This window comes from Lissotriton vulgaris, chromosome 1_1 (assembly GCF_964263255.1).
Source record: "Lissotriton vulgaris chromosome 1_1, aLisVul1.2, whole genome shotgun sequence".
NCBI classification, from domain to species: domain Eukaryota; kingdom Metazoa; phylum Chordata; class Amphibia; order Caudata; family Salamandridae; genus Lissotriton; species Lissotriton vulgaris.
Genome location: NC_141685.1, coordinates 1,074,657,444 through 1,074,671,596, shown reverse-complemented (window position 1 = coordinate 1,074,671,596; position 14,153 = coordinate 1,074,657,444). Strand labels below are relative to the sequence as shown.

At 41.6% G+C, this 14,153-nt stretch overlaps 1 protein-coding gene across 4 annotated transcripts in view; it reads left to right on the top strand.

Annotated features, from left to right (window-relative positions):
* Positions 1 to 13,788, top strand: part of TMEM184B (transmembrane protein 184B) — a 376,027-nt gene extending 362,239 nt beyond the window's left edge. For 2 of the 4 annotated variants that reach the window (XM_086963308.1, XM_086963312.1), the window contains exon 9: positions 3,847 to 13,788. In XM_086963308.1, coding sequence (XP_086819434.1) covers positions 3,847 to 4,067 — 221 coding nt within the window. In that variant the 3' untranslated portion in view covers positions 4,068 to 13,788. The remainder of the gene's footprint in view (positions 1 to 3,846) is intronic. The other 2 variants (XM_086963295.1, XM_086963301.1) reach the window with 1 other exon arrangement.
* The last annotated feature ends 365 nt before the right edge of the window (positions 13,789 to 14,153 follow it).

Sequence of the window (14,153 nt, the reverse complement as noted above, 5' to 3'; positions counted from 1 at the left end):
CCAGTCTCGAACAAAATTCGCAAAACAATCCTGCAGCGTTGGCCAATTTTGAATGCAGGTCAACTAAATTTGGAAAAGCCATTGTTTGCGTTCAAAAAAAGCAAAAATATAAAAGACCATCTTGTCCGGGCGGCCTTACCTGCACCGCCTCCAAATAATACAATTGAATGTAATTGGGGCTTACCACCTGTAACAGGACATGTAAAAGATGGGCAATGTATTGTGTGTGATTTGACACTGGAGGGGCGCACTTTCAGTCACAATAGTGTCACAACTGAGATGAAAGTTTTAACAAACTGCAATAGTTGTAATGTAATTTATGCGGTCTTATGCCCATGCCCGAAAATGTATGTGGGGCAAACCACACAAAAGGTGAAGACACGTATAAGCCAACACCGGAGCCGCATAAGATGTGGGACTCCCAATGCCCCGCTAGTGGAACATTTTGCATCCCTGAAACACACGGCAGATGACTTGAAATGGACAGTCTTGAAATCTGTGAAACTACCGCCAAGAGGTGGTAATCTGCAACAAATCCTGAATCGTGAGGAACTGAAATCAATCATACAATTCAATACCATCCACACGGGACTGAACCGGAGTGAGGACTGGACCACACTTTTGTGAAAGAACAATACCACAGACGTGATCTGAAACTTAATATCTGTCAAGCAGAAAGAGTTATGGGTCTCAACAATCTGGAGCTATGATATTAATGAATAATAATATGTGTCACAATTGTTTCACCCACAATAACGTTATTGGTATACATGCACTCCCCTCCCCCTGTTTAGTTAATTCATGTATCTTGCCAAGCGATACCCTGTTTAAACTACCCTTGCATCTCGCCAAGTGACACGCTATCATCTGGAGGCATGTCCTAAAATTCAGTAAGAAGGTCCTTTACAGTGACTCACTAACGATACTTCTAATGATGGCACTCATGGCTGCGCCGCCCAAACTTAACCCTTGTTAAAATAATTAAATGCTGGGACCCCCCTCCCTTCATGCAGTCAGAAGTTATGGTTGCTCATATGTTACATTGCTAGTTAAAATATACGGTGCAGAACCCGTTAGGAACACTTTTGTAACATGTTACCAATGAACTTCAAGGCATCGCAAGATGGCGCCCACAAATGCGTCCATGAGCCCCTGCCATTATTGAGGCTATCAAAGACTGGGACACCGTTCAAAGATGGCGCACGGACTCACCATCACGTGACCGGACTGCCAAACTATGATTAGCACTCCCATGATTCCCACTAGGAACCGGCATCGAGACGGAGTATCCCGGCCAGACGCGAGCTCCAATCTGACTCGGTAAGTGGTTCTTTCCCCTATGCGCCCGACCGGACAGAGAGTCTGATTCTGACCATGTTTCAGAGATCAGACGCCAAATAAAGTATACCTTTATTTTCAGCCTACCATTGCGACATTGATCGAACAAAGAGTGGACAACTGATTATCAGTTACTACTGCCATCGAGCCCCAAGTGAACTACTCAGTACTATTATTTAAGGTATGCCTCCTTAATATGTGTTGTATCTAGGTCCCCCGAACCGATCCCTAAAACGGTCTGATAACCTGTAAGTGATTAATTAATTTCAGCCCGCACAACCAGTCGGCGCTGAAAGAACAAGAACCATTTCCCTTAAAAATCCTCTTGGAACCTAACAAGAATGAAAACCGAGCTCATAATGGGTATGCAATTTATTTAAATCACCCCTTTCCTGGCCCCTCCCGTATCACATGTACTAAAGTGCAATTGTTCCCACAGCTCGGCGAAAAGCCGCTACGGGACATATGTAAACTAAACAAGCAGGACCGGTGCTTTACTCCTGGCATTTACGGGACGTCATCCTCGGCTGTTCGAAGAAGACTTGACGCCTTTACCCAATACCTCGCATCTAGAGGTACGTCCAATGATGACCTTCTAGCCCCACAAGAGTCAAAATATAGATGCATAAGGCTCGGCTCAAACACCAGCTCACTGAGTCCAGGGCTTCCTCCATTCACCAAACACACGGCTTGCACAATCCAGTCAATTCACTCGCTCTGCACAATCCTTAGTCTTTTGGCACAAGAGTCACTGCGATTCCGAGGCTCATTGTTTATGTATAATTGCAACTTGGCGATGTACTTCGTAAGTTGGCACTATCACCCAACACCTGTCACACACTGCGATTCCGGATATATAGTGATAAAGATGTAAGGCATGCGATGACCGCCCTCCTCAATAATTGTTTTTTTTTTAAAAATGTTCTTTCTGTTTATTTTCCCTACTTTTTCAACAGGCTTTGTTACATTCAGGCAATTCTAATTTTAAAGTCCTGATGATGATCCCAATTAACTAATTGAGCAAAGGGATCGAAACGTCGACACCCATGAGTGTACATACATGTAGTATTTTAAATGTGATATTGTTTGTTTCACTCCAGGCGACACTGTCACTATTTCTTATCATTTATAAGTGCCCTGACTTGCTCTTTTTCTTGCCTGAAAACACCCCTTTCACTCTTTTCTATCTTCTTTCTCTCAAAGTACGGCACAGGCTTGTGTCATACTACTTGTCTGAAAAATATTGTGATTAAATTTGACATTTGTTGGTAAATAAATTCCTTGTCCGGCTGGGCAAGGAGAATTTAACGTATAGTAGTCCATTGTGTTCTATACTGTATTGTGATTATTCTAAATAAGCTAGGAACCCTTGTTTCCATAACTTAGTTATAGCCATGGTTCTTGGCTACCCGCTGGGTTTCCCTTGTTTTTCAAAAATATATGAACCCTTTAATGGCTACCATAACCAATCAGGATTGGTTAGTCCCCTTTAAGTCGGTCAATCGGAGCATATCTGGACTTCGATTCAGACATACCTTACTTTTTAACCCCTTCGTGCTCAACCTGAGTCCCTCTTAAACACTATTTCTCAAAAAGCGGAATATATATACACTAATTCACAAAAAGCACGCTTTCTGAGTAAAGTTATGTTTGCCAAATTTGGTGTAATTCCGTTAAGCCATTTTTTCTGTATTGGAAAGTTAGCTATGGGAATTAACATGCGAAGAGCACTTGGCCCCCCGCCTTTTCTTTTCTTGTCTTTTTCATTACCCCCTTCCTGTTGGGTTAGCCTGAATGAGCCAAAGTGCATAATTAAAAAAACAACTGGGGGGGAAAGTTTGTGTAGATTTATCACATTTCAAGTTTATTAGATTTATCAGTTGGCACCACTGTTATTAACACTATGGCTGCTAAGGCAATTCCCCTCCTGTGCTGGGAATTGCCATTTTGCTGGTGTCATGACGAGCTCAGCTCGTCATGAGCACAGCTCCAGGCTACCTCATGACGAGCTGAGCTCGTCATGAGCATGGAAGGGGTTAAGAGGGAAACAAAAAATACTCTTCTTATGGAAACTCTGGCCTAATTAGAACTACACAGTGACGACTGCATCTCTTTTCCACGATCCTATGCTCTGCAAATTCATATGTTTACTAAAGGTACCTGTGATGCAAAACTTGGATTACAAGTAACTTAACTTTCCCTTACGTATTTATGTACTATGTTGACCATTCTCAGGTCATTAGGATAACCAAGCAACTGTTAGTCGGTTTGCACAGCCACACATAGATAACTCAGTTTCAAAAGCTGCTCTGGTTAGATAATTTAATGCTTTCAGATTTGCTATGCTAAAGCTAAATGTACACTACTCTATGATGCTATATTCCAACTTCGCAGTAGGTGTATTTTTTTTGCCTTTACACTTTGTGGCTGCTTCCATGTCAGTGTTTGTGAATGCCCTCTGTTTGCTCTGCATACCGAGTCTCATATCCCTACATCTCTTCTCCACAGGACGTGCTGCCCCCATGAAGAGCATCTCAAGCAGTCTGAAGGAGACCATGAACCCCCATGACATTGTGCAGGACGCAATTCACAATTTCTCTCCAGCCTACCAACAGTACACACAGCAGGCCACACTGGAACATGGCCATGTAATCTCCCGGTCCCAAAGCTGCTCCAGCACTCATGACACTGAGAAGACGCTGCTGCTCAGCTCGGACGATGAGTTCTGACCTGGGGCATGTGGTCCGGGCCGGGGGCTCCATCGCTGTGCAATTCAAAACTAAAAAAACATATTTATTGGTGGGGTTTGAAGCCAATGTCATATCAGATCCCCTATCGGGCACACACTATCTGAAGGGCAGAAGCTACACTGAGTGCGTGCTGCTTGGGGGGCTGGGAGCGCCCCTCAGCATCTATCAGTTTAGACGAGCTTCCTTCTCCACACACTGGTAGATTTTATTTTTTGGCTTTTGGGAACAAGAATTGTATTTTTGTAGCCAAGATGTAACACTACAAGAGGCATTAGTTAAGAATGGCAGTCCTCCGTGTCGGGGAGGCAGGGAGGTCCTTTTGCTGCCATCCATTTTTGTGCACCTTAGCTGGGCCCATACAGCCTTTAGTGATATTTTTGTGTGGCATACACTATTTTCCTTTTTGCCATGTGAGTACGCCCTAAGACATATGGCCAAAGGTGTGACGGTGTGTGGATCTTAATCCAGAACATGTGAGTAATCAAACTAGCCCATTGCTTAAACTTGAAAAAAGATTGTGAGCTCAGGCCAGAAGTAGTCGGATGTCCATTTTGCTAAATATGTGTTCTGTGGGAGGAAATCATTAGCTTGGGAGAAGGTGGATTTGATCCTAGTCGTTACAATTTTCTTAGCCAAAACTCAGGTTCGGTGAAATAACAGGGAGACTTTGTGGAGCTTTCAAAGGGATGCCATATGTGGTTGCAGTTAAATGCCCAGTATGTACTGGTATTCCTCATCCAGCTATGTAGGGTATGGGCTTCTTCCTTTCCTTCCCTCATTACATTCTTACATTGTATTAACATGCCCTGAAAGGCTGTAAAACAGTGTATTTAGCATCACTTTCACTGATTGTAAAACATCAGATCTGTAGCGGATTAAGTGACCGTGCTCTGAACTCCTGTCTCCCCTATAGGTCACAGTAGCATAGATTTCTGCTGTATCTGTTGTGTGAAGGGAGACCCTTTATAGCTGTGCTCCTAACTTAAAGCTAATTGGATTTTAGTTTGTTTTTGATTTGAATTTCTTGTGGCCACCTCGCCCATTGCTCTAGAACTCTACATCTGACGAGTTGTGTTTGTTTGCTAAGGCTAGGGCAACCCGTTTATCAGTATGGCTGAATCCCTTAGAGAAGGCTCTACTACGGCCCATGCTACCTGTGGGCAGAAGAAATTCTGTACAATTGACCTGCATGAGTCTACTGCCTGTACCCTAACTACAGGGATAGGCATTGCAAAATATGCTGCAGAGTTCCACTGTGACCCTTGAAAACAAGGAGAGTGGTGTCATTTCCTGACCAAAGCTTAATTTAAAGATGTCTGTCTTCTGGGGATGGGTTGATGAGTCCTTCCCCATTCTCTCAAAAAAGCACACAAATGCTCTAATTTAGACACTTCTGTAACGTTTAGCTTCTGAAAGCATCTTAATCTGAGGACCTCTATTAGAAAACCAGTCTTCAACAAGGCATATAAACCGAACTGGTTGTTCTCCGAGTCTAGAGAAAGGGCTGCTGAATACTCAAATAAATGGACATTGACAACCACGTTATCTACTAGTAAGTTATTAGCGCAGCCCTTCTTTGGGTAGACACTGCCTGCAATTTTGTCAACGTTCTGTAAGTTTGGAAAGCTCTCAAAGAAGATTACACTTTCCGCATCACAGACCTGTCAGTGGCTCTTTCCTTACTAACTGCAACACTTAGCCTCTCAGTTACTGCCGCTTCATTGGTACCTTTGCCACTGTCAATAGACAGTCTTCCTGTTACTACCTCGTCAATGTGGTCCTCTTGTTGTCTCCTTCAACAACATACCAGTTGACCACAGAAGGTGTACTTAGACTGCCTTTAAGCAGATGTTCACAATCACTCTTATATCAAACAGCGTGTTCTCAGCTTCCTTGAGGCACTTCACCATATACTTGAAAATATGACGCACACCACCTCTAGCCAGCTCCACTGCAGCCACCAACCTTCCCATCTCCTCCGTAACATCCGGTTCTATTGTTTAATCAATCATCACCATCCCTATCAAGGGGAGTCTGACACTACACAACATGATGAAGCTGAGGTTGAAGAAGATTGCTAGAAGGTGCACCAGAAGATGGGAGGACTACTTTACCTCTGCTTCAGCAATGCAACGTCTTCTCCAACTAACTCTCCTCCTGTTAGACTTGGCAGGTTACACTTACTGGTGGAGAGGGAGTCGGAGATGCAACGTTACAACTGCTTCGACCAAATAAGGAAATACATTTTAAAAAATCGGTTAACACCAGAAGACATTTTGGCCTTTGTCATCTCAACAACAACTATGTGTTCTTCCACAAACCGGGAGGGATGAAGTCTTTTTATTTTCTCAGATGAGTATCCGCTCCCCCGGAACTGGATATTCAGCAGAACCACACGCCTGGAGAAAGGGGGCTAAAAGGCTCATGGTGTTCACAGAAAAGTGAGAGGAGATGCAACTGGAAACCTGGGGTAAATTACAACTGGATCCCTTTGCCACCCAGATCGACAGGAAATACTGGTCCTATGCCTGTAGGTATTGGTACCTGGTGTTGAGCTTAAATGCATTTTTGAGAAATTGGTGTGGGACATTTGTGCACATTTTTCATGCATTTCCCCTCACCCTGCACACCACCATCCAGATCGAAAGGAAAACGGCTCTGTATCATACTTGTCATCCTGTTACTTGGACATCACTGGTTTGGAGATCAGTTGCCCCTGTCAGAAGAAACCCACATCCAGCTGGGAGCACAACTCTAATCCCCCACCATCCCTTCCGACTCAGAATCTCTGAGCTTAACGGCCTGGCTTTTCAATACTTCGGATTTCCACTCCTACACATTTTGGTGAATTTCGACATATTCTCACTCCGGCAAGAGCACCATCCATAGTGAATACATCATAAGGCCAAATAAATTGTTCTGTGTGCTGCTCCATGCAAAGCCTGCATATAGGCCTTAATATAGTCAGTCACGCAATAAACTATGCTACCTGCTAAAGCTATCTTTATCTGTACCAATAAAGGCTAATTCCACTCTCAGTGAGAGTTCATCTGTTGAGAATATCTAGATTATGGCACTCCATTGGCACAACGTCTGTTCAAAGAAAGCATATTCTAAGACCTATTAAGAGGCTTGTTTAGGGCCTTCCCGCTGGCGTGCAAGTATCCACGTGCATACGTTTGCTATACAGTTCCATTTTAACTTACGAAAGCCTGACTCAGTTGGTCTGACAGAGGAGATCTCAAATGTAATTCTTGGATGGGAACGCTGCTGTTTGAGGAACCACCTCAGCTAGAACGGTGAGAGAGTTGAAGAACTTTACCACCCAAGAACATATTCTGAAGTTTTAGGACAGAGACTCTACAAACCAATGCAATTTTCCAGAGGATTTTCACTTAAAAAAAACAGTGGTCCCTAGGTCTTGCTTTCAGAAACCTAAAAGCATAGTGGTAAGATCACCTCATTCATCACAGAAGCATTACATTTTACATTAAAAGAAGTAAGGCATTGAGGCTGAAATACCAGGTGGGTGTGACTTTGGGCCACCCATTAGAAGGCTGCAGCATCATTCTGGATTGCAAGATAGCAGCTGCTGTCATCTTTTGCAACACTACAGCCATCTACAAGCCTAAGTGAAAGGTCATGCAACAAGAGGTTGGCATGGCCAGTGGCGATTGATGTGATTGTTCCACTGTAGGTTGTTTGATGGATGGCCAGATCGAACAGTCTTCATATATTCACAAGGCACTACTGTTTAGAAATGGATGTTGAGAGACAATTGGCAGTAGGATAGACAGTCCGTTGCAGCCAAATACCGTAAGAGGAGACTATTTTCCTACCTTGGTTTATTTAGGATTAGTAAGGATGCGTATGTAGTTAGCTGTTATGATTCAAGCATGCAACTCTGTAAATGATCAGATAAGGGTGAAGAAACGCGTTACTTACCCATAGCTACAGTGTTGGTATCTTACATCGTCATGTGCAGTCCTCTCTCCTATCCAGTTAGAAGCCCACCTAGTATTTCTCATTACACACCTGTGATTTGAAATCTGAGGTACAGTGGTCTCCAGGGGCATTGAAGTACAGAGCACATTCTCCTCATTAACTGAAGGTCAGATGCTTTTTGATGAAGCCTGTGTAGTACCAAATACACTGTCCCTCGTTTAGTGGTTTTTACTACTGTTGCAAACCACGTTGGGACTCCAGCTCAACAACAGGAAATAAAATTCAGCATGCAAATCTATGAAACATGCCAGTGTTTGCAGAACTGTAGTAAGTAAGTTGTTTCTTTTTCCTGATAGACCATTACCTCTGAGAAAGTCAATATGAAAAATACCAATGCTTGGAGAAGTGTAGTTAAAGTGTAAGTAAGTTGTTTCTTTCTTGATAGACCATTACCTCTGAATGAGTCCGGTTTTGGCAGACGTGAGAGTTACGGGGTCTTGTAGTAAAATTACTGACGGTTTTGAAAATGTTGGTAACTGCAATGATCAACCCATCCCCTGCCATCCTCTGTTCTTTCTGGTTATTTTTTTTGTGGTCTTAAAAGAGCTCCTTGTAATGTAAAATTTGCTAGATAAGAGCTTCCCAAAACCACCTCACCTAGTGAGGCAGTTTTTATGGCCCCTTTTCATCCAGGCACCTCCAGCAATTATTTAATTGTAGTTGTTTTTCTGGGCCCTGGAGTAGACTAAAGTTCTTTTAATTTTTGTTATACAATCGCTTGTATAAAGAGTGATTGGGGGTGTGCCTTTACCATAAGGAGAGTTTCTTGATATGAGGCATTTCTTCTGGAGTTGTCGTCCATGTTTACTCAGTTCACCACATGCTCTGAAATGAATAGTTAGCTTTGTCCAGCTCAAACTGGTTTTCCTCTAATGGTTAGAAAAGTCATCACAGCATTGTATTGTCATTTTGGCAGTCATGAGGCCTTCATTTATTTTAATGAAGTTAGACTATCCGTAGACACAAAATATCCTGCCACTGTTGGGGATTCTGAAATCCCAGACATTGATCGTTAAATTCAATGCCTGATTCACAATTACTAGCAGCCTTGGATGCAACATGGGAGTACAAATAGCAAAGTCAATTAAATTACAAAGGCAAAAGCCTGTTTCTAATAAACAGATTCCCCACGGTGGAATTTCTGTCCTTAAAATTCAACTGGTATGGTGGAATTTTAAGTGAGAAATTATTTTCGACAGACTAAGAGCGAGTTGTGGGCTTTGTTGAGGAAATACAAAAGCAGTTTGTGAAAGTTCACAAAACTTTTCCAGTTAGATTTGCAATCTGAAAACAGTTGAAATATTTACTTCTGCCAGTGGTTATTAATAAATGCAGTTTTGTAGTGGAAAATGAAAGGCATATGCCAGTAGTTGCTGGGAGTGTCAGAAGGGGTTCAAACATAAAAGCAGCTCTATGTGAGCAAATTACTGGCTTTCTCAGCAACATACTTTTGAATCCAGCCTTCTGATTTCTTTTTTTAATGGATTTAATGATACCCATGATGGAAAATCATGATTACATTTAACTATTTATTCTTCTGGTCCAATGATTTTTCACAGATTTGCATCTGCTTTATTCGAGTTCACCCACATTCCCATTCTTCCTTTAATCTTATGTGTTAGTGAGTAAAGATTTCACAGACACACAAAGTGTTCACATCTTTGGAATCTAAAAAGGGTACCTCCCTCGCCGGGAACAAGACAATACTGTTCTGTTAGCTTCTTCATATCAACATCTCATGAATTATGCAAGGCACTTCCTTGTGCTATGCAAACATTTTAAACTTTCAGAAAACAAAATTCTATTCTGAGCCCAACCACAACGCAGAAAGTACACAGCATGTAATCTATAATAGGGACAAGCTTAAGAACCAAACTAACTGTTAACGTTTTTATTTTTTTCTTACCACTCTGTTGCAAAACTTTGATCAGTCATTAAAAATAGCCGATGGGGATCAAGATCGGACTGTTTTTTTGGGAAGATCTTTGATACCATTTGTAGAACGAATAATAAAATGAGCATCATTGAGTTGGGTACCAAAGAAACATTATTAAGCACCAATATACTCCACAGATTTACCATTTATACTTTATTACTTTGTTCCTAAGAATGGCTTGGACGTGTGGGAGAAGTGCATTTCCTATTCAAGATTTTGCCTTTAAGTAGCATAAGAGCACTGAAAGCTTTTACCAACTGCCTTAGTTGCTGCCCAGTTTTTAAGGGAGGATGCTTGCTTATAACTTTACATGGACTTCTGGGTACTTCAACATCACTTCCAAGCCTTCAGTATATTAACAGAAAACCCTTGCTGTTGTTTGCCTGCACACCAAAATGATTTTTTTGGAAACTGCAGTCGTTTATCCATCCATGAAAAAAGAAGTGCCATTCTTCAAGATTAAGCCTTTAATTCGGCTGTTGGCTAGTCTTCTGACAGATGTGTCAGTATGTTAGGCGTGTATACTACTGAGCTCTGTACACAACCAGCACCTTGTGCATTGCTGAATTGTGTGCATTAATTGCAGAAATGTTGACGATCATTGGATTTGAGTTACTGGTGACTCTTTATCATGTGGAGCTGCCACAAGTAGTAGTGGTAGTAGGGTGGTGGAATCTGAACTGCTTGTTCAAGGGGATGCTATTTTGGCAGATAGGATCTAATTTAATAACCAGTGCCTCTCTCTCTCTCTCTCTCCTTTTTGGAGAGCACACAGATTCTCTTAGAGTACTGTAAAGGTGAAAGCTTCTGTAGAAAAGCTCATATTGTCCTTAAGATAGGCTTCCCATTAAATGTAGAGGAGCTCATATTTTCCTTAAGATAAGCTTCTAATAAGATTGTCAAAATCTTTTACAAACACAACTTCATGGAACTTTCAGGGACCTTTCCTTATGCTTTTCAATCCCCACTCCTCCACATGATTCTTCAGATCATCCAACACTGCAAAGAAAATGTCCCTCTTTGCTCTGAAAAGTGCCAGGAGCAGAGCAAGATTAATTTCACTTTTTGTTGTAGTGCTTACATGTTTGTTCAGAGCCACTTCAGATGCTCAACTGCACTGCTTATAGTTTGAATAATAATTACATTTTCAAACAGTAGGCTAAATGTGTCGTATCATGTGGGGGTAAATGCAGTCCCTCTGATATGAAGCTTATGGTTGCCAGTTAAAATGAAAAGGAAGTTCAGGAAGTAGGTAATAAAGTAATGAGTTAAAACCAACTCTCATTTGTGCAGTTGGGATATTTTCCAGACACAGGATACACATATTATAGGTGTAGGGTGACCCAGATTTGCTGGGACCATCTATCCTGGCTAAAGTTCAGATTCAAGTAATTTAGCAAGTCAAGTCAATAGAAACTTTATTTCGGCTATAGAAGCCATAAAAGCAGAGCGCGTGTACAATTAAAAAAAAATTAAAATGTATGTTAGGACACAGGCAGTGATTCGTATTTAAGCATTACAATCATCTCTAGTTGAGAGGTTTATAACAAAGCGAGTTCAAATTATAATACTAACTATCTGTATAGATCTTTCCAACCCCTCATAGTTCAACATACATGTAGTTCCAAATCACATTCTAGAGAATTTTCTAGACCTTTTAATAACAAAAACGGGTTGTTTTCATAAAAAATAATTTTGAAGCAAAACATTAACATGACTACCAAGCTAAAATATTTGAGACAATTCTCTAGAAAGCTATAAAAAACAGATATGTTTATAAACCAGGTGGTAACATCTAGTTACTAGCCAACTCATTCCCCTTAAGGTTGCTTCTACGTATGCACCACATTGCGTGTAAAAATTTTGAGGTGACCACTGCAAATACTGGAAGAGTTTCATATTTAAGTAACGTAAACACCTCAGCATAATTTCTAAGCCCCATATTCTTACAAAGTTGGAAGACCCACCTCTGAACAACAACGACACAGAAGTGCCTACATATCTTCATAAGGAACTCCTGCCCGAATTTTAAATCTAAAGCAAACTTCTCAGCTTGACTGAACATTTCGAAGTAATCTTCCCGTCTACTAGCTGTTGATTTCCTATTCACATGCCGTGCACTCTCCTGCCATGTAGTGTTGTGCCCAGAATATTCCAGCTTGGTTTTCTCGAAATTTTGTTTGCAAGTACTGAGTGGTATGGTAGTACATGCAACTATGTGCAAGAATTAATATTTATGAAATATGCATATTGCAGAACAAAAGTTCAGTACTACTTCTGCGGATCGGCTTGCAAGACTACAGCCTCCTAAAAAGGAAAGTAGGTCCTCTCTCTAAATGGGACAGCTAGATAGTACATCTCATAATGTTGTCTTCTGGAATCTTGAGGTCGTGTCAAGTGACTTGTTGAGATCCAGCTACAAAGCCAGTAAAAGTATATATATTTTTTTAACAATAGAATGCAGGCTTGTCTATCTGTGAAGCATTCAAACACTTAGAGCTAGCGTCAAGGATCATTAATGATTTTTGTTGGATCTGGCAAATGCTAGACCTTTAAAAGGAATGGTCACTTGCATGTCTGCCACCGGATATTGGTGTTGGCCTGGTGCACCCTCAGCTTCATGAAAGTTGTCTAGACCAAGCACTGAACCTCCCACAAGTGATAGTACCATCTCAACTCCTGCTCCAAGTGTATGATTTCTGCTCTGCCACTCTCCATTTGTCCTTGCCCTGCTCTGGTGCCAGCTTCCAGTCGAAGCCAGATGTCTAGTCTCAGTTCACACTTTGTTTCCAATTCCACATGCCAACTCTGCAGTAGGTGCTATGTTTCAGTTATTTTCCCTACCCCTAGTTCTTCCTATCAGTTTACTCTATATTTCCAGATACACTACATACTGGATGCACGTTGATCCTCTGTGGTCCATTTGACCAAGAGGACCATAGCCTTTAAAATAGGGGCAACAGATTGTGAGCATTAGGAGCTCACTTGAAGCCAACTGCAAACATTTGTGCAGTTGGGTTCTTCAGGCACTGCACTAACGGCACTATTTTGCTTAGGGCCTTGCTTTCCTGCTCAATTCCCTCCACCACCTGCACCACCACCACTTACTTCCCTGCCTCCAAACATTGTATGTGGCATTTTATAGCCATCCCCAAACCCCCAACATAATGAACATGAGAGAGAAAGAAGTGTTTTGGGAGGAGTCTCTGACCGTCTTAATCCTTTTTGGGATCAGGGGCTAATATTTTATTTTTGTTGTGACACAGCTTTAAAAGCCAATAATGAAGTTGGCATCATTATAGGTCATCATGCAGCATAGCTTACGTCCTTACCCTCCCAATGGCCATGGGTGGTGCAGGACAAGATATAAGTTAAGACACAGAGCTTCAACATCTTGAAAATTCAATGTAGTGATTTTGAATTTACAGCACACATCTCAACTTGTCCCAGCAATGCCCCCAGAAAGGGGGTGTGCAGAAAAAACTTGTCATCCCACCTGTCAATTTAGCACAGCCTCTTTCTCTTCCCCTCATCTCGTCTTAGGATTTCTTACTTAGAATCCTTGTATATAAACATTTGAAATATTGTATGATAATGAACAGTGACAGATGCAACTAGTTTTGTACCCGTGTTTTTCTGCATTTTATGTGCATAACGTTCATGAGCTCAGAGAGTCGCTTCTATTTTTTGTCTGTGATGTTATTCCAGAAATGAAAACAAAACCGGAATCTCCAAATAAAGTGTATAGATTGTCGATAAGGCTGGCGTCTGTGAATTTTATTTGACCCCAAAAGGTCCATACTTGTGAGTTGTGAAAAAATCTGTGCCTAATCCAAACAGTCTATGGGCCTCCACATTTTAGAAAGGTAAGGATGCTTCATATGCTTTTAAAAAAAAGACAGGCATTCTCAGCATGTTCATAGTTTTTAAACTAAATCCAGGTCGCTATCCTAAATGCTGTAACATTTTTCTTTTTCATACGGCCCAATCTCTCCATTCCTGTGTACGTCCTCCTTGCAACTGTACCAGATTGCACTTCTAAAAGAACTTAGAAGCCAGGGGATGGTGGCTGTGCTGAATCTTGGACTTCACCCCAGTCAACCAACCAACGTTTTCTGTTCAGT